We start from the raw sequence: 21,032 nt of genomic DNA on the forward strand, positions 1-21,032 counted from the left end.
AAAGCATTCCCACGTTAAGTTTAACTTAAAATGCAGCAAGATATTTAAAAAAAAAAGTTTTATTGATTATAAAATATGCTATATCGGATTTATATCGGTATCGACAGATATGGGACATAAAAAAGTGGTATCGTGCCATCTCTAGCTTTTTCATTCTTTTTGTGTGTGAGAAATACTCAAATATGAATATTAATTAAATTGTAGTTTAAATGCACCAATATGGATTTCCGCACATTTTCACCAAACTTACAAAATCATCAGTCACATGGGTTTAAAAACCTGTTCTACTTGGACTTGTTGTGATTGACCTCACCTACTCTTATCTCCACATGATGGACTCAAACCTTAAACTGTGCATGTCCACAGCGTTTGTGCTGTGGACACAAACGCCATGAGTGAGAAAGAGCAGTATTAGCCTAATTTTGTTACACGAGGAGGTTCAATCAGACGCAGGTCTCATGCAGGCTGTGCAGCTGCTCTAACGTGGGTGCTGAAATAAAAAGGAGGATTCGTGAATGCCACGCACAGGTAAGCAGCTTGTCCGGAGCTTTGCGGTCGCTAATTGTTTGTCCATTTTTGACATGAAGTGCAAAAAGATCAAAACTAAATAACACAGCAACCTTCAGCATTTCCCACATTAAGAACAACACGATTACCCATCTGTGACGCTTCAGTAAACATGTACTTTCAGTTTCTGATCATTCATAAAGGTTGTTGATTTACAACTTAAAGGATGAAACCGCGTTGAACTGATAAAAAATAAACCGCTGGCTCATGTTTTGTTTGTTTTTTCCCCATTGCATTTGTTTCCATCGATTCACACGCTGTGCAGGTTGCGCCACTGTAAGCTACGTTCACTGTGAATACGGGGAAGCAATGCAGGTTAATTGCACTTAAGCATTCCACATTTCATAAAAACCTTTCTGAAACAATTCATTTTAGTCACTTGGCCTCTTACATTTGCCTCACTCATGAAAAATCAATATAATTCACCGTCTATATAGTCTTTGGTGTCAAGTACACTGCATTAACATTTTCCCTTTACAGCAAAATAAAGCGATCTCTTAGGCAACCCAGTGAAATGTCTAATTCTGAATAATACATGACATTTTATTCTAAAGTAACTTAGTGGTCACAATGTGAATAAAAGAGCTTTTTAAACAGTGGTGCTTTATAAGGGGAGATTATGCTTTTAGCTGCATTTTCCTTCAGTCTTAATGGCTTCTAGAATATAGCAGATAACACTCAGCCTCACCAGTTCAGGAAAAACTCTATGCAGATGTTCAACTCCAGGAGCTAAAAGTAAGTACATTTTCAGGGGTAGGGGTGGGGTGTCTTGATATTGCAGTGACAAATCAAGTTTGCTGAGGTAAGAAATTATAGCACTGGAAAAATAGGCACACAGATGGGTAGTTACTCACAGGCAAAAAACCTTAACATTCATGGGAGGGCTGTCAACAGTAAAGCACAAGACGGCTATTTGGGATGCCATCATCGACGCAGAGCGTAACTCTGCCCGCGCCCGAGTCTTGTGCTTTGAAGTTTCTTTTCGTCTCTGATGCTTTAAAATCAGCCGACTTTAATGGTCACTGCTTTTTGAGATTCTCTTGAAATGGAAAGGATCTCCAGGTGCAGACCCGTCGATGCAGAGATTAATATTCGGTTCAAAGGACGCGAGCGCGCTCCTGGGTGTCTGTTACATCAAGAATCGTTCAGATAAAGTAACATCTAGTGATTTCGGTCCATTCATAATAAGGTACTTGTCCAGTGCGCGTGGACGTATTTGACCCTGAATCCTTTGATGTGTGTTTGGGATCAAACGTTCGGGTCCACCACAGTTTGCCGACAGGAAGAAGTCACATGCGTCCCTGAGCCAGCTGAGCTCGCCTCTCCTCCAGACAGCGGCACACCCACATCGACACCACCTCCGCATTTCCATCGTTATACTGTACGATGAAGGGATGATCCTGTATGAAGGAAAAACACAAGCGCTTAATGATTCTATTTAGAATATCTAAGAAAAGGTTGTGGAGAACAAAGCAAGCACATTTAAAGACTCAGAGTTCAATTTTAAAAAATAAAAAGGTATTTGTAAGTAAATAAAGGCTGCTGGGAATCAAAATGAGGCAATTAAATTAAGGTTCTAGTAATAATTTATTTATTTTTTGCAACAAAACTTACTGGATTATATCGTAAATCATACTTTTCACTTTTTTAACAAACATAAAAATAAATACAACATATATGACCTTCATAATAACTGCTATGTGGTAAAAAATGAACTAAAGTGGCTGTAAAAACACAAGTAATGAGCTTTCTCATAAAAAAAGAAAAGAAAACTCAAATGTTTCCACCCATTCTACAATATTATTTTATTATCAAACAGATTGGAGCCACAAACATTATTACATCTTTATGCGAAGTGTACGGTGTAGCAGCTACTTGCATCTGAGTCATGATTCACAAAATGATAAAATGCAAACAACTTAAACGGGAACATCATGAAACCCTCTTAAATATTAATGTCCAACAGATTTGGTTTTAAAGACAGAACGTTTAAGTAATGGCTTGTCAGAGCATTTCAAACAAATATCTTTTAAGTTTAATGAGCTACGTGAGTCATAACAGGATGTGGGATGAGCTTTGTAATAAAAGATAGCCATGGCAGAAACACAGCCCAATCATGAACGCTCCTTCTGAACACATTCTCCAAAAAAAGATAAAGACTAATTCTGAAGCCTCCTTGTGCTTCGGGAAACCCACCAACACGACCCTGTAGCCCATCGAGCCGTCAGACTCCAGCACCATTCACTTGTTACTGCTGCAGGACTTAAACAGAGATGTCACATGTCAGCGGTCCCAGTAACCAGACTCATCTGGAGGACTGTGGACCAGAGGTTGCAGAGGTCACAGAGGGTCAAGAGGTGAGAGGGGAGGAGGCTGCAAATGAGACAAATCAACTCGGACTAACCAGGAATTTTATTTGAGTGTCTAGATGTCCAATTAGGTAAACAGCGCTCTGGCCGGCCGGTTTAAATGAACTTGTCAACACTGATCTCAGTGATTTCCGTCGTGAACAACAAGAAGCTGTCAGTGTTGCACGCCGTTTGGAGGAGTTCAAAGTAAGAAGATCAATCTCAGCAAAAAAACAAAGACACACGCTCAGCTTTTTTTCACGGAGCTACGTCAATGAATCTGGGATAACAGGAGACAATAACGTATATCAGCCAATGATTAACACAAAACAACAGAAAAAAAAAGATATATTTAACGTCACTTAAATATAGTACTACTACTGAAGAGTTTGATTTCAGCCATTTTAGCAGCATGTTGTCTGTATAAACATCTATTCACCTTTCAATCCTTCCCCCATAAAGACCACATCTGATGCCCTGAGTACTGTATATACAGTGGGGCAAAAAAGTATTTAGTCAGCCACCGATTGTGCAAGTTCCCCCACCTAAAATGATGACAGAGGTCAGTAATTTGCACCAGAGGTACACTTCAACTGTGAGAGACAGAATGTGAAAAAAAAATCCATGAATCCACATGGTAGGATTTGTAAAGAATTTATTCGTAAATCAGGGTGGAAAATAAGTATTTGGTCAATAACAAAAATACAACTCAATACTTTGTAACATAACCTTTGTTGGCAATAACAGAGGTCAAACGTTTACTATAGGTCTTTACCAGGTTTGCACACACAGTAGCTGGTATTTTGGCCCATTCCTCCATGCAGATCTTCTCGAGAGCAGTGATGTTTTGGGGCTGTTGCCGAGCAACACGGACTTTCAACTCCCGCCACAGATTTTCTATGGGGTTGAGGTCTGGAGACTGGCTAGGCCACTCCAGGACTTTCAAATGCTTCTTACGGAGCCACTCCTTTGTTGCCCGGGCGGTGTGTTTTGGATCATTGTCATGTTGGAAGACCCAGCCTCGTTTCATCTTCAAAGTTCTCACTGATGGAAGGAGGTTTTGGCTCAAAATCTCACGATACATGGCCCCATTCATTCTGTCCTTAACACGGATCAGTCGTCCTGTCCCCTTGGCAGAAAAACAGCCCCATAGCATGATGTTTCCACCCCCATGCTTCACAGTAGGTATGGTGTTCTTGGGATGCAACTCAGTATTCTTCTTCCTCCAAACACGACGAGTTGAGTTTATACCAAAAAGTTCTACTTTGGTTTCATCTGACCACATGACATTCTCCCAATCCTCTGCTGTATCATCCATGTGCTCTCTGGCAAACTTCAGACGGGCCTGGACATGCACTGGCTTTAGCAGCGGAACACGTCTGGCACTGCGGGATTTGATTCCCCGCCGTTGTAGTGTGTTACTGATGGTGACCTTTGTTACTTTGGTCCCAGCTCTCTGCAGGTCATTCACCAGGTCCCCCCGTGTGGTTCTAGGATCTTTGCTCACCGTTCTCATGATCATTTTGACCCCACGGGATGAGATCTTGCGTGGAGCCCCAGATCGAGGGAGATTATCAGTGGTCTTGTATGTCTTCCATTTTCTGATGATTGCTCCCACAGTTGATTTTTTCACACCAAGCTGCTTGCCTATTGTAGATTCACTCTTCCCAGTCTGGTGTAGGTCTACAATACTTTTCCTGGTGTCCTTCGAAAGCTCTTTGGTCTTGGCCATGGCGGAGTTTGGAGTCTGACCGTTTGAGGCTGTGGACAGGTGTCTTTTATACAGATGATGAATTCAAACAGGTGCCATTCATACAGGTAACGAGTGGGGGACAGAAAAGCTTCTTACAGAAGACGTTACAGGTCTGTGAGAGCCAGAGGTTTTCCTTGTTTGAGGTGACCAAATACTTATTTTCCACCCTAATTTACGAATAAATTCTTTACAAATCCTACCATGTGAATTCATGGATTTTTTTTTCACATTCTGTCTCTCACAGTTGAAGTGTACCTCTGGTGCAAATTACTGACCTATGTCATCATTTTAAGTGGGGGAACTTGCACAATCGGTGGCTGACTAAATACTTTTTTGCCCCACTGTATCAATACAGGCACGATTTGATGAACATTCGAATAGTTTCCGGGTTTCCAAGAGTAACTGCATAGGCAGAGACCACACTCACTAACTTCTGATGGAAACCAAGTCATTTTGTTCAATAAACAGGCCTGAAATATGGCAGAAACCAATTTAGAAGTTCAAATTCAAATTCAGAAGAGCTTCAAGGGTTAATCTCAACAGTCTTTACAGGGTTAAAGAGTTAATGCAACTATGATGCTTTCATCTATGTTTCTAAGGGCTGACAAGAGACTTCTGCCCATTCATATATGAGGAAATTAAACAGGATTGATCTCCACCTGTCTCTGTGGCCAACATCAAGTCAAATTGGATTTCTAGCATAATTACCTACAAAGGAAAACATGACCCAGTCTGCCTCAAGCATCAGTCCCACAGACTCAGAGGCCTACTAGCACCAATCTGGCAATCACCAGCCAAGAGGGATAAACCTGCATACTCAAGTCATGCACATCTAGAGCCCAGTCAGCAATCCCCTTAGCAACCATTGGTTGCTAGAGAAAAGTATGAATCCCACAACTGGTTTGCAGCACCCCGATCTGTGACCAATCTCAGATCCAAGAAACAGTGAATACACACCTTTCACTAGCGACCAGGAGCTGCTAAGTGGTTGCCAACGAGTCTCTATGGTTGTGTTATTGAGCCCTTAACTGCACTTTGTGACCATCACAAACCCACAAACTTTGTATCCAAATCTACGTAAAATGTTACATAAACAGAACACATTGCCAGCTACAGTGATTTTATTTTAATCTGCCACTTATTAATTTTGACCTTAAAACATCAAGGTGAGTTCTACCTTCTTTGCCAACCTGAACATTTTTTTTTAAAATAAAACTTTAACATTTATATTTCCTTGATCTGCAGGGCTGTATGTCAAAAGCAAAATGCAAATCTTGTCAATATGAAAAGAACATGACTAGTGTGATTCAAATTGGAGGCAGAAAGTGACTCCAAGGTGAGTAATGTTGTTGTCAGCTGTTTCTTCTGGGGTCTTTAATACCCGCCAGCAACACCCAAACTGGTGCAGACAATATAAGATTAGTGATAAAGTAGGACAGGCTGGTCCACTTTTTTCCTCCTGAGAGCCTTCTTGTCTATTTGTGGTTACACGGGGAAATATGTGACAATTATGTTCATAAAAATAAAAATCACACCGAGGGGGAATAAAGTGATAACTTAAAAAAAAGACAGTATCAGGATTTGTTTGATTTTTGACTTTTCTGCTTTCTCTGCTCGCTGCGGTTTCCTTTGTGAACACTTCAAAGAAAATGGAAACACTTTGCAGTGTGTTTTAATCATGCACAAAATGTAGAGATTGTTAAAGACTAGGGGGGAGTCCCATCAATCCTGTTGTCCTTCTAATGGCCAGCTGGGGTTAACACAGTCTGAGGTTAATTACTCTCATATCATTGTAAGCGTGCGTGTGTGTGTGTGTGTGTGTGTGTGTGTCAGTATGAGACGGGCGGAGTGGACGCTCCTGGGTGCCCCTATGTGCTGAATACCCATCTCATCAATCATTCTTCCTTCCCTCAGTAGAGAGGGTGATACAGAAATAAAGAAGGAAGTCCTGAGTAATGTTTTTAAAATCAGGCTCCAACCTCCACTCTAGAAATTAACCCTAAAGGCCAGAGACATCTGCTGGAATTTGACCTCGATGAAGGTACTTCTCACAGTGCTCTTTTAGCCTCTTTTCTGTCATCACATCCCATCACACCCAAGAAATAGATGAATTATGATTAAAATGAGGAAAAAAAAGAACTGAACAGTGTATACAAGACATCACAGGAAGTCCAGAAAATAAAACTAAACATCAAAAGTTCAAGGAGAGCGAGTAAACTGTTTCCATGGTCAAGTATGAACCTAAATCTGAATATTTAATCCTACACAAAAAAAACAGCTGACAAATGTCCTGATCAGGTCATCCGCCCAACACTGGGCTAACACACACAGAGACAGACAACCACGAACTCCCACATTCACACCTACACCAATTAACCTAACATACATGTCTTTGAACTGGGCACCTAGTGAGAATCTGATGCTTTCCTGAAAACGTTTAAATTTAGAATAAGGAGCAGACCAGCTACCTGAACGCTACTCCCATAGAAGTCGATTATCTTGTTAAAAATTCTACTTCTTTATTACATATGACTCTCGATACTGTAGCTCCTGTTAAAAAGAGACCTTCAAATAGGAAGTACTTGAAACAGATAAGGCTTAAGCTGGAGAGGAAATGGCGTATCACAAATTTAGAAGATCATCATTTAGCCTGGAAAATTAATTTGCTGCTTGATAAAAAAAAAAAAAAAAACCTCTGTAAAGCTAGAACATCTTAGTATTCCTCATTAATTGAAGAAAATAAGAACAACCATAGGTTTCTCTTCAGCGCTGTAGCCAGGCTGACAAAAAGCCAAACACGGGTCTCATGCAGAGCCATTCATTCTAACATTATGGTACATGCAGTACCACTGATATTTATTTAGAATCTTTTTCTCCAATTGATCTTTCGGAGTTAACTTCAGTAATGACTTCCTCCAAACCATCAACGTGTCTTTTACACCCCATTCCTACAAGACTGCTCAAAGAAATCCTGCCATTAATTAATCCTTCAATCTTAAATATGATCAACCTATCTGTGAACTCATTGTTTGTTTATTTTATCTTGTGTTTTTTTTAATTGTTCTTTGTTTTATCATTGTTCTACGATGTGTCTTATTCTACTATTTACTGTCTTTGGGTTTCTTGAAAGGCGCTTTTAAATAAAATTTCTTCTTCTGATCTCTAATAATTGGCCATGTACCACTGTCTTCCAAGCTGGTGTTACTTAAAAAGTCATCTCTTGACCCAGCGGTCTTAGCTAATTATAGGCCAATCTCCAACCTTCTTTTCATATCAAAAATCCTTGAAAGAGTAGTTGTAAAACAGACAACAGATCATCTGCAGGGGAATGGTTTATTTGAAGAGTTTCAGTCAGGTTTCAGAGCTCATCACAGCAGAAACAGCTTGAATGAAGGGTACAAATGATCTTCTCATGGCCTCTGACAGTGGACTCATCTCTGTGCTTGTCCTGCTAGACCTTAGGCAGCGTTCAATACTGTAAACCATAATATTTTTATTATTAGAGCAATTAGAGCATACTGTAGGTATTACAGGTACTGCACTGTAATGGTTTGAATCTATCTAATAGAGCCCAATTTGTACATGTAAATGGAGAGTCCTCTTCACACAATAAGGTTAATTATGGAGTTCCACAGGGTTCAGTGCTAGGACCAATTCTGTTTACATTATACATGCTCCCCTTAGGCAGCATCATCAGAAGGCATAGCATACATTTTCACTGCTATGCAGATGACACCCAACTTTATCTATCCTTGCAGCCAGATAACACACACCAATTAGTTAAACTGCAGGAATGTCTTAAAGACATAAAGACCTGGATGGCCGCTAACTTTCTGGTTCTTAATTCAGATAAAATTGAGGTTATTGTACTCGGCCCTAAAAATCTCAGAAATATGATATCTAACCAGATTCTTGGATCATTACCTTGGCCTCCAGTAACACTGTGAGAAATATTGGAGTCATTTTTGACCAGGATATGTCCTTCAATCCACATATTAAACAAATATGTAGGACTGCTTTCTTCCATTTGCACAATATCTCTAAAATTTGAAATATTCTGTCTCAGATTGACGCTGACAAAGTAGTTCATGCATTTATTACTGCTACGCTGGACTACTGTGATTTGTTATAATCAGTAGGTCCTAAAAACTCCCTGAAAAGCCTTCAGTTCATCCAAAATGCTGCAGAAAGAGTACTGACAGGGACTAGAAAGAGAGAGCATATTTCTCCTGTACTGGCTTTCCTTCATTGGCTTCCTGTGTCCATGTAAATCCCACGTCGCTCTTGGACTGCGAGCTTACATGTTGTTCCTAGAGTATTTTAAAGTAGAACGGGAGGCAGACCCTTCAGCTTTCAGGCCCCTCTTATATGGAACCAGCTTCCAGTTTGGATTTGGGAGACAACTTAAAACTTTCCTTTTTGCTAAAGCATATAGTTAGGGCTGGATCAGGTGACCCTGAATCCTCCCTTTGTTATGCTGCAATAGACGTAGGTTGCTGTGGGAATCCCATGACGCATTGAGGTGTTTCTTCTTCAGTCACCTTTATCACTCTTGTGTTAATAGACCTCTCTGCATTGAATCGTACTTGTTATCAATCTCAAGCTCCCTTCCATGGCATGTCTTCTGTCCTGTCTACCTCCCCTCACCCCAACCAGCAGATGGGCGCCCCTCCCTGAGCCTGGTTCTGCTGTAGGTTTCTTCCTGTTAAAAGGAAGTTTTTCCTTCCCACTGTTGCCAAAGCGTTTCTCAAAAGGGGGTCATATGATTTTTGGGATTTTCTCTGTTGTATTATTGTAGAGTCTAACTTACAATATAAAGCTCCTTGAGGCGACTGTTGTTGTGTTTTGGTGCTGTATAAATAACACTGAATTGAACTGAAACCACAAAGACAAAGCAAGAACATGCAAACTTCACACAGACAGGCCCCAGCTCTGCAGCAGGATCCATCGTGGATAAGAGTATTGGGCCACACCTCTTAACCTTATATTTCAGGTGTTTTCAGTCCCATTGCCACAGGTGTATAAAATCAAACATGCAGATATGGTTGGGTGCTTGATTGCATCCTTTGAAAACAAGAAGTCTTGTTTTGAAGAGCTTACTGAATTTGAGTGTGTTTACTGTAATAGAAAGTCGCTGCAAATCAATTTGATGATCGGCTGTATGTTGCGTTATTGCAAAATGGAAGTATTTAGGAACCACAGCAACTCAGACACAAAGTGGCACATCATGTAGCACAAAGCATGTTGCAGGGTGCTGAGGCACATAGTGTGTTAAAGTCAGAAATGCTTGGCATTAACATCAGCACAAATACTGTGCAGCAGGAGCTTCATAGCATGGGTCTCTATGGCTGAGCCGTTACCGTAGGTATGATTTGTATGTGGACCAGAACTTTTGCCCATATAGTCTAGAACCTTCTTATGGTGAGGGAACAACGTTAACCACTGTACCAACATGCTCGTTGGCTTTATTATATTTAAAAACAGCAATAATCCAAAAAAATAAGTACTCCGAGTACACTTCACACTGTAAAGCAGGGGAGTCAAACGTACAGCCTGCTGGCTGGATACAATTATATCCTGCCTGCGGATACGTTTGAGTCAGGCAATTGCGATTTAAATGCAAGCGTGTCAGGAAAAAGTGAAGAAATGAAAAAGTGAAAATGTAAAACGAGCAGCATCTGGTTGCATTTCAATGACACTGGAGACTCCAAAGCTGAGTGCAGAATTTACAAAATTAGGAGCTGGATAAATGATACATGGTTTTTGTTTTTTGTCCTCCACAGTTTTACATTGTGGTTTCAAACTTGCCCAGGCCTTAAACCTTATGTTCTCCCCAGTAGTAGTAAATCTATAAAAATAAGGCTTTTATGGAAACTGAACAAAAAATTGCTTCCTTGAAAAAGACTTAAGTTATTGTTCAGTATTGAATATTACATGCAGTAGCATTGTTTAAATGCTGAAGTGCTCAGTCTATTATGAGATATTTCTCATTATCTTAGGCCTAAAGCATCAAAATTAAGTCACCGGCACTTGAGATCATCAGAGGCAGCCTAAATAAATATAATAGCATTTTTGAGTGACTAGACCCCTCCAATCAAATTTAAAGGATCTGAACCAATAGGAGCCACAGCAGATAGTCTAATTAAAAAGCCTTTACTGAGTTCTTTGTCACATGCAGCATATCTATGAGCTGTGAGCAGAAGTAAAAATGAAGCACAAGACTTCAAGAAGTTCAATATAATATTTTTGGAGACAAAATGTTTATTGCCAGACTGCTCACATGCCAAAGAAAATAAACAAACCCTACATTAACCTAATGACCGTTATATCAATCTGGCATATGTCATTTTGAATGTACTGCACGTGCACTTGGTCTGGTGCACTTCTACACGGCTGTCTAATAATTAAAACTCCGCAGCTTAAATGAAGTATGAAACCTGTGAGGGAAGAGTTCCTAAACACAGAGTGAACAAGTGCTTCTTAGTCAGGTCAGTGAAGGTGTCTGACTTTCTGCTGTAGCAGAGCATGGACAGAGGTGAGCTGGGGGAAGGACTCATTTAAAAGTTGCATTAATCACCGTCTGGCCATATCAAACTGGGATAATCACCTGCAACTGCTCCGCTCAAAAAGAAATGGCCTACACCCAGGGGAAATACTACCTAACTCTTTAATTGTTTGAAGCCTTTGAAGGGTCTGTTTAATCTAAGATTAATTTATGCGATTTTAAATAACTCAATGTATGATTAATACGCTCAGAAGAAATTAAAAGGACTTTGAGGCAATTATAACAAGAGACTGGTCATCACCTCATTAGAATAGTGTTGGGAAAAAACACTGTGTGTGTGTGTGTGTGTGTGTGTGTGTGTGTGTGTGTGTGTGTGTGTGTGTGCGTGCGTGCGTGCGTGCGTGCGTGCGTGTGTGCGTGCGAGTAAGAGAGAAGGGTAAAGAGGTAGGTAGAATAACTGGGACTTTACAGATTTGCATGCTAATCACTAGCTCCCTTTGGAAACTGCCTGGGTGAGTGTATGAATGGCCAGTGTGTGGGCATGTGTGCACCAATTTTAGTTCCCAGAGAAAGCTACACTGTTACAGTGGCATGTGACCTCAAAACACAATAATATACATATTTAATGTTACTGTCAAGAGAACCTGCTGTTCTTCAAATATCCACCAAATAATGTTTAAAAAAAAAAAAAAGAGTGACAGTGTCAGTCTCATGTCTGAGTTTCCAACCAAGTAATCAAATCAGTAGCCAGGATTCACACTCAGAGCTAGTAACCCGTTAGTGCCGTTAAGTACAACAGGCAGAGAGAACTGAAGGTGCATGGGAAATGAAGTACTATGACTTACAAACCAGAGTGGTCTCTCTAGGATATTTCTCATACAATCTAATAATAAGAGTCCAGTACAAATCAACATGTTGTAATAAAGCACAGGTACTTTCATGAATAAACTGGATTATGAGACATTATATACAGTCAGAGTTTAAAGTATAAATGTCCACTACTGGAGAAAATGAGGGGAAAAATCTATTACTTTCCCAGAACGTTTGAAGTATTCTGGGATATATTGAAAAGGGAGAAAAAGAATGAAGAATGACTAACTTTACATTTTGAACTGATAGCTTGCTCTCTAATCCTCACGTCAATGATACAAACGTCCATTTAACTTTCAATTAAGTTAAACAATAGCATTCACTATGTTATATTAAAAAGGATAATGTTTTGTTTTTATTATACAAGCTCCAAATATTGATTTATCTGTAACTCTGACTTCAGCCACCATTTAAAATGACTTGGCTGACGTCTGAATGACTTGAGTTGAAGCACTGTAGTCCGAGTATGTGTAAATGGAGTTTACATCAGTGAACACCCAAGGGTGAAATGCGAAAACATTTGGAGGGGAAGGTGGAGACAGAAAAGTTTAGGGAGGAGGAGACACTGGTGGCTTGGTGCATGTCTCAAAAGAGGTGCTTTGATACACAAGCGGGCATGTGAAAATCCTTTTTGCACATGCAACAATGTAAACATTAACAGGCCAATTCCTCTGAGGATAAAACAGTTTCCAAAGTTTTAACACACATGATAAGTGCAAGGCATGCAACTACAGTTAACACATTTTCCCAGCTGTCTAACCTGAGCTAAAATAGAGTGAAAACAATGAGAAAACCGAGGGAAGTGGACCTAAAAAGCAAAGTAGATGTAGGCAGATTACCATTAATTAGTCACAGTAAATCACAAACATCCACGGTTTTTGATTCAAATGGTCAAACTGTGATTTTAACGTAGTTTATTTAGTGTCTTCCTGTCTTTGTGGTGCGTTTGTGGTTCTGTGTGTGTGTGTGTGTGTGTGTGTGTGTAAGTTCAAATCAGATTTGAGGACGGTCAGAGACAAGAGGGGGTTTTCTTTGTGAAAAAAATTGAGGGGCTCATCTGGTGTCTCTGGGGTTGAAAGGGGGCTATGAAATTTGTGTGCGTGTGTGTGTGTGTGTGTGCGTCTATGAATAGAGAAGCAGAATAGGAGGACTGCTTTGACAAGGGTGCTAAAAGGCTGCGTGAAGGCTGCTGGCTGGGGAACGAGGGACAACGAAGGAGTGGGAGAAGGGGGAGGGAGAAATGAAATGTCCATCAAATCCCAAACAAACAACATAAGGTTGTGCGGATCATCGCTCTAGTTTTTCTTCACGCATATGCACAAATTAACCACATAAAACAAGGAAACAGATACGGATGATGATATTGTGTCCATGTAAATCCCAGAAATAAGCAAATGCTTGAAACCCTCACCAACTCTTTCTTGCTCCACAGCTTAATAAATAAGCCAGGCCAGAACCAAAAGCAAGAAACCCCAGACCGGCACAGGTCATCACCAAATACCGGCAGCCAAAGTCCTGGGAGCGAGCCAATGGAAAGTCTCCTCAACTGACTCAGCTTATGACGACAGGGTTGGGTGTCCACAATGAAAGATGCATCAGTATGAGGACAGAAAAAACACACACACTTGCCTCTCTGATGGCTCATCGTGTGATTTTCTAACTAAAGAAGAAAGATTCCTCAGCCCGAGTTTATTAAATCAAGTCCATTAGTCTTAATTAATAAATAAATGTATCAAATTACAACCCACTGATGTCACTGGGTAGACTGATATTGTTAAGTATTTATCTTATTGTTCAACATACACCCAACCGGGCACTACATTAGTTACACTTTGCTAGTGTTGGGTTGGACCAAGTTTTAACTTCAGAGCTGCTTTAATTGTTCACAGCATAGATCCAACAAGGTATAATCCTTTCTGTCATCGTTGTATTTTTTACTCAGTTGTATATAGTATTTGTATTTGTATTCTATTTTTATCTTATTGTATATTTATTTTATTTTATTCTACTGTATATAGTATTTTATTCTATTCTGTACAGTTGTGTACTGTATTTATTCTTATTGTATTCTAATTTTTGCCTCATAATTTTTGCACTGTCCACTTCCTGCTGTGACAAAACAAATTTCCCACGTGTGGGACTAATAAAGGTTATCTTATCTTATCTTATCTTATCTTAATGGAAACATTCCTCACAGATTTTGGTCCATACTGACATGCCAGCCTGAACCGTTGATACAAGTCAGGTTGGCGCTATGCTTTTATGTTGTTCAAGCCAAGTCCTGATCCCACCATACTAATATAGCAACAGAAAGTGAGACTCATCAAACCAGGCAACAGTTTTCCAATCTTTTATTGACCAATTTTGGTGAATTATATCCTCAGTTTCCTGTTCTTAGCTAACGTGTCTCCTGGTACAGTATTCTATTACTGTAGCTTATCTGCTTCAAAGTTTCATGTGTTTATTGTTTATGTTCTTCTGCATGCCTTTGAAACAAATGGATATTTAAGTTGTTGTAGCCTATCAGCTTGAAGCACGCTGGCCATTCTTCTCTGACATCAATGAAGCATTTTTACCCAGAGAACTGTAGCTCACTGGATGCTTTATGTTTTTCAAACCTTAGTCTAAATACTGCCATCTCTAAATCTTGAGAAGGAAGTGCTGAAAATCCCAGCAGATTTCCAGAATATGCAGACGAGCCTGTCTGGCACTACCAGCCAGGTCACTTAAAAACAAGTTTCTTGCCCATTGCGATGGACAGTAGAGCAGTTATCCAGTATTCAGTCTGCATGCTAAGTATCCTTTGGCAAGATCTCTGATCCTTTCATCAGAGAATGAGCGTGTGTGAATATTAGATAGAAAGCACTTACATGCTGGAAAAAAAAGCGTTTGTATGAGTGGATGTGAATGGGTGAATGAGGCACGCTATATGAAGCGCTTTGAGTCCTCAAGCAGAGTAGAGAAGCGCTATATAAGAACGAGTCCATTTACCATTTACACGATTCTGATGCTCAGTTTGAACTTTAGCGGGTCGCCTTGACCATGTCTACATGTCTGAATGCATGAGTTTCTGCAGAGTGGTTGGCTGATTAGATACTTGCATTAATGAGCAGTCGAACACAAAGTGACCAGTGATTAATTGGATTGATGTTTAAAACATGCCCTACGGTTCACCAGATAATAATAAAAATGAAGGACACACTTATACTACTTGTGTTCCCATTAGCTTCTGTTAACTTCGCCTTTTTTCTTTGGTAGTGTAATCAAAACACTGCGCTTCCTTTGGTCACGTTTGGATCATAGCATGAACCATTTAAAAAGCTTTTTTCTTACACTGTGCAATGATAAAGCTGCCTAATAGAAGAAGACAGTTTCATGCGCAAAGCGTCAAGTATATAACAGACATAACCCGAGCTTCAGGGATGTAACCTACGAGCAGGCACACAATCAAACGTCAGCCTTTTTAAGAACATCTAATAGGATAAAATCCCAGTGACAATGATGTCAGTAAAAGCTACACCAGTGATTAGAGAAACCACATGCTGAAACCTGATGAGCAAACTGGAGCTACTATGTCACTTTGTATGGTCACAAAACATTATTTGTTCAGTGTCTACACTATTGTGTGCATTTCCTGCATTACCTTCCACAGATAAGAAGTGAGAGTAAATAGTGGAGCAGAGAAAAGAGAAAGGGGGGACCGATGGCCTGGTGCATTAACATACAGATAGAATAGGCAAAGAGTTTTAATGCACTCAGGAGGCTTGGGGAATGGAGAGGCAGCATGAGAGGTGGGGAGGGAAAAGGGACTAAAGAAGAGAAAAGAGAAAGACAATCAGCAGGCTGGTGTCACAAAGGCAGGCAACCATGACCTTATATCTCAGTTCATCATGGGCACAGAAAGAAGGCCTACAGGAGGACAAAATATAGGTAAAGGAAAGATGAGTGGGATGGAGCGAGACAAATATAGAAAACGGAGAACTGTGAAAATTTGAAAAAGAGCACAAGGATCACAGTATGAATATGAAAGAAGTGGGGCACAGTAGGAATATAGGAGGAGTGACAAAAAAGAAACACTGATGGGAACAGGGATGAAAGTGAGTTACAACCACCACCTCCAAAAAAAACACAGGATGGGGGAAAAAAAAGTGACTGAGAAAGGAAATCATAAAATAGAAAAATGTGTTATTGCTGAAAAGCAAAATATTAAAAAGAAAAAACTGAAATTAAAAATCAGAAAAGCACTTCAACCTCACGGGTGGAGAGAATCTCGTTAAACTATGAAACAAATAATATTTTTCTTAAAGACACGCCGCATGCATAAATACACGACTGAACAAAGAGCCGTTTAGTTTTTCCTCTAAACAGTAAAGAATACAGACACAGGGCATCTTCCTTGGAGCTCCAGTTCATTCTTAATGGCCCAAATCAAACCCCCCCTCACCAAGCAAAACATTATTATACTTTGACTAGTTTAATTATTACACAGGAAAATACAACAGGTAAACTGAAAATATTAAAAAGGAAAATATACAAAGGAACTGGCTCTTTAATTCCAGCATTGTGTTGCTATTGCTACACTTATCCACTTAATGACTGAGCCAGCAAGAGACAGTTTCACTAACAGCTACTGAGGGTGTACTCGTAGAGAGCGATGGGTGCCTTGCAGCGTCTCCGAGCACGACTGACCCGCCTCCCCGCTCCACTGCTAGCCTGTGCTCACGCTGTCCGACAATTGAAAGGCACGCTTGGAAAACATGACTCAATTAATCGCACCTGGGCAAGACACAGCGATCACACTAGTCAAATTAACTACACTTTGACAGTCAAACCTGCGACTACACCTTCAGTAGGCGTCTTTTTATCAAAGATTAACGGACGCCCTGTAGCGAATGAAAACCGAGTGTTCAGCCAGGCAGGTTGTAAAGTAACGTAAAGGTAATGTCTGACAAGAATCTGATATTTAATGCAACCCCTGTCAGAAAACCACAAAGACTGTAAAATACTTATAATCTTCCTTATGTGAATGAGAAATGACATATCAAAGGATGAGCCAACTATGCATTCAGGTAAAGAGAAAAAATAAATCAAAAACATACAAATACATCTGTCTTTGCGCCAGAAAAACCATAAAAGTTTGGTTCACATAACAAAATGTTCTGAGCAGAAGATCACAAAAACATCAAGTTGAGCTTCATTTTTGGATGGAAGCATGAAGTCCCTGTACAGCCAACACTTCCCAATATTCCTTCTTTCTAGTGTGAGACTGAGAACATGCAATCTGTTAGCAGCTCTGCATTTACCCTCTCCAGCTCACCATCCCCACAACACAAACCTTTAGCCCTCACCTCTCTCGGGACATAACTGTCAGTGTCCTTGATCCGAGCACACAGAAAACCCCGAGTGTTAAAACTCTTAAAAGGCAGTCTTTACAAACTGACAGTTTTGTGTGCTGATGCTAGAACTAAAGACAATCGTCAGGTTCACAAATGGAAGGAGCCATTTGACTTGGCTTGTATGCCTGTCCCTTATTTATATACTACAGCAGGGTCACTGCCCTTTCAGCATTAAATTTAAATGCCATTAACTAATTTGTTGCTGCTGTTATTCACCGCCAAGCGTGACTCCTGGATTATGTCAATTTTTTCTAAAAGAATTCAAGAAATTTCAACATTTTAGAGTAAAAATATTAGCTACAATGTGCCAAAGGCAAGTTAAGCAGCCAGAAAAAAGTTACCTTTAGCTACTCCCTTATTCATAAGTGGGTAGCTCAAAGTCTTCAATTTAGCACATTTTCATGCCGGATGCCAGCCTTATGCAACCCCAACGGGATCTGTGTCCTAATGTAGCCTGAATGAGCAGCGATAATATTGCAGAAAATGGTAAGTGTACATGTAGATGAAATTTAATTTATAAAAACATGTGAAACTGACCAAGTGATTTGTTTTTAATTTTGGAAAAGGGTTGAGCTGATAATTCTACAAAGTGCTGGAGTCCTAATGATTTATGCGCGCACACACACACACACACACACACACACACACACACACACACACTTACAGTTTCTAAAATAATTTTCTTTTGTCAGCTGGTCAAATTTAAAACTTGATTTTGAACCTGAATGATGTGACTCTTGAACAACAGCCTGATTTATTCATGCTGACTCCAGTGGAGTGAAATGAATGAATTATTCCTGGAGTAGGTCTCAATCCTTCCTCAAGGTTTCTGGCTGACCTCTTTCTGACACTGTTTATCCGAAGCAAAAAGTTCATTACTGCTGTTTCCACACATCAATGCCAAGTTGGAGGGTCCTTGACCTGAAACACCTCAATCACTGCGGAAAATACAACTGCATATTCCAAAAGCTACAGAGATAATAAAATTATCTTTAATTGAATTTTTATTGGAATGCATGAATATGATCATTCTCTGTACACATTTATTCAAAACCTATATTTTTGAAGTCCTTGGAAGTGTTCAATAGGAGGTTTGGTTTAACTTACCATGAGGTTATTGGGTGCAGGTCGCTCCTTGGGGTTCCGCCTCATGCTGAAAAGAGAAATACAACAGCTTAAAGCCAGACACTATTAAAACTGAGTTTCTAAGTGCCCAAGAGATGGTTTTTAGTTCTAACTTACAATTCATGCCTAATTTTATTTATAAACGAATATTAAAAAAAGGAGGGAGGCTTGAAACTAAACTCTTCGCTCTACAGAAATTAAAAGCAAGAGTTTAATTCCCTTACAACCCAGTACATTTCTTTCAGACAGATATGGGGAGTATTGTGCGTTTTTCTGCAAGCGTCCTTCATACTGTGAGGTGTGCAGTCAGGTAACTTGTTAAAGCATCGCTTTGAAAGCATTATGAACATCCAGGAACAGATTGGGAGAGGATAGTACCACCACTGAACGCAGGCAGGGCGGAGTACCTCGGTCCTGAGAGAGAAATGCCCTGTTTAAGTAAATGCAACACCCATCGGGGACAAACAGCAGCTGGTATAATCAGCTTGTGAGTGCTGAACACACACATATACACATGTGGTTAGGGTGTGTATGTAGATGTTTGTCTAACTGTAAAGGTTACAAGAGGCAAATTAATCACAAGCAAATGCAGGGTAAACGTTTTCTGTGTCCTCACGCATTAGATAAATCAATCACTCCTCATAAATAAAGAAAAGCTTTCTATTCAAACACACAGGAGAACAGAGCTAATAGCTATTTCAACCACAACGCATTAACACTAATGCAGTTTATTTCCATTACGCTATTATACCATTATACTTCATATTCATCTACAGTAATCTGAATGAAACAAAAAGTCCTTCGATATTTGACCACGACAAACATTTAAAGATCGTACAAACCAAATTTACAAATTAAAGGACTACACAGTCAATAGCTGTTGAATACACATAAAGTTTCTCTTTTATTTAAATAATTAATCTAGTGCTTCAATTTCTATAAACGGGTCATTTAAACAAATAACTCACCATTGAGTGATGAAGTGAACAAACTTTTCGCTAAACTGGCTGACAGGAAGAACTGGAGGATCCTGTAAAAAGAGGAGGACAGTTTTTGACCTACTGGAGAAAACAAAAAAAAACCCCGAACATTTACCTCACATCAGCAGGGATATATTAAAACTAAGACGAGGGTTGTCATAGTCAAGGTTGGCTGAAATTACTAAAGCAAGAAAAAACTGACCAAATTTAAGGCTGGAGATGAAAGTTGAAAATTGTTAAAGGAAAATTTTAAAATCCTGAAATGTGACTTGTGTTATGCCTGACGATTACACATCAACCAAGTGATGACACGTACCCACAGAAACATTGGCTAGATTAAAGTTTTGTTTTGTGAGGTTATTTTTTTCATTTTTGAAATATGTAAAAAACAGTAATCAAACTCGGGGTGATGATGTCACACTGCTCTGTATTTATTACCAAACTTTTACTGGCAAGCCCCCGACCTCAGAAGGTTCGTGCCCTACACTTCACGATGTTTTAAACATTTGTGACGTTAAAAAACAATCCAAGTTGAATTGAACTTAAATAAAAACTATATACAATAGCATCAGGAAACTGAACTTTGGTTCAACTCAACACATATTTTACACTTTGATGACGTGCCCCATTTTTTGAAAAGCACTGCTGACACAGAGATCAACCTTGATTTTATTGTGCTATTGTTATTCTCTAACAATGTGTGAAACAGAAAATATTCACACACTTAATGCTTGCAGTCTGAGTTTAGAAATAACATTGGATTTTTTTTTTTTTTCTATTTCTCTCCTGAAATTCTGGCGAGGGGACTAGTTACGGTCTAAGGTTTTAGCAGAAATGTTTTGTCTACCAGACACAGAAAAAACAAAAACACACAACACAGAGAAAAAAGGAAATAATTTGACCGTGTCCGGCATATAGCATAACCAGCAACAGCATAACAACACTAAATCTGCCACGTGGGCGAAAGTGCTGGTGCTGCTAGAAAAAGGTTTCCACACGCTTTCGTCTCAAAGATGCTCGAGCTCAGCGGTCCCCAACCTTTTTTGCGCCACAGACCGGTGTATGTCCGACAATATTTTCAGACAATATTTTATTGCCTGAAGGTGTCGCGGATAAATACAACAAAATAAAACCTGTACCGGTACCAAAAAAAGAAGATTTATTCATAACACACGGGAAAAGACCCAGGGAGACCGAGTTAACGATAAAAACGTTAAAAAGTAACAGTAAAAAACCGTAAAAACAATAAATTTCACACCCGAGCCTCAACTCTTGCGGCCCGGTACCAAACGGGTCCGTGGCCCGGGGGTTGGGCACCGCTGCTCTAGCTGAATGAGATCAAGTCATCATACTTAGGACTACAAGATTATTGAGATTGTTTGTCATCATTATTCACTGATTTTAGTACCAAAAATGTTTTCGTGCAGATTCATGTTAACAGAACACTGCTTTCAAAACAAATCAGATCCTATTCATGAACCTAAACTC

General features: G+C 39.7%; 1 protein-coding gene across 2 annotated transcripts in view; it reads right to left on the reverse strand.

The window, feature by feature from the left end:
* Nucleotides 1–579: 579 nt before the first annotated feature.
* map2k5 (mitogen-activated protein kinase kinase 5) overlaps nt 580–21,032 on the reverse strand; it is a 62,201-nt gene continuing 41,748 nt past the window's right edge. Inside the window, exons 20-22 of one of the 2 annotated variants that reach the window (XM_040045649.1) lie at nt 19,533–19,594; nt 18,547–18,592; nt 580–1,967 (exon numbers count right to left, since the gene is read on the reverse strand). In XM_040045649.1, coding sequence (XP_039901583.1) covers nt 1,857–1,967; nt 18,547–18,592; nt 19,533–19,594 — 219 coding nt within the window. In that variant the 3' untranslated portion in view covers nt 580–1,856. Of the gene's footprint in view, nt 1,968–17,246; nt 18,378–18,546; nt 18,593–19,532; nt 19,595–21,032 lie in introns of those variants that run through there. The other variant, XM_040045650.1, reaches the window with a different exon arrangement.

Source organism: Simochromis diagramma, unplaced genomic scaffold (genome assembly GCF_900408965.1).
Source record: "Simochromis diagramma unplaced genomic scaffold, fSimDia1.1 OVJJ01000079.1, whole genome shotgun sequence".
Classification (NCBI taxonomy): Eukaryota; Metazoa; Chordata; class Actinopteri; order Cichliformes; family Cichlidae; genus Simochromis; species Simochromis diagramma.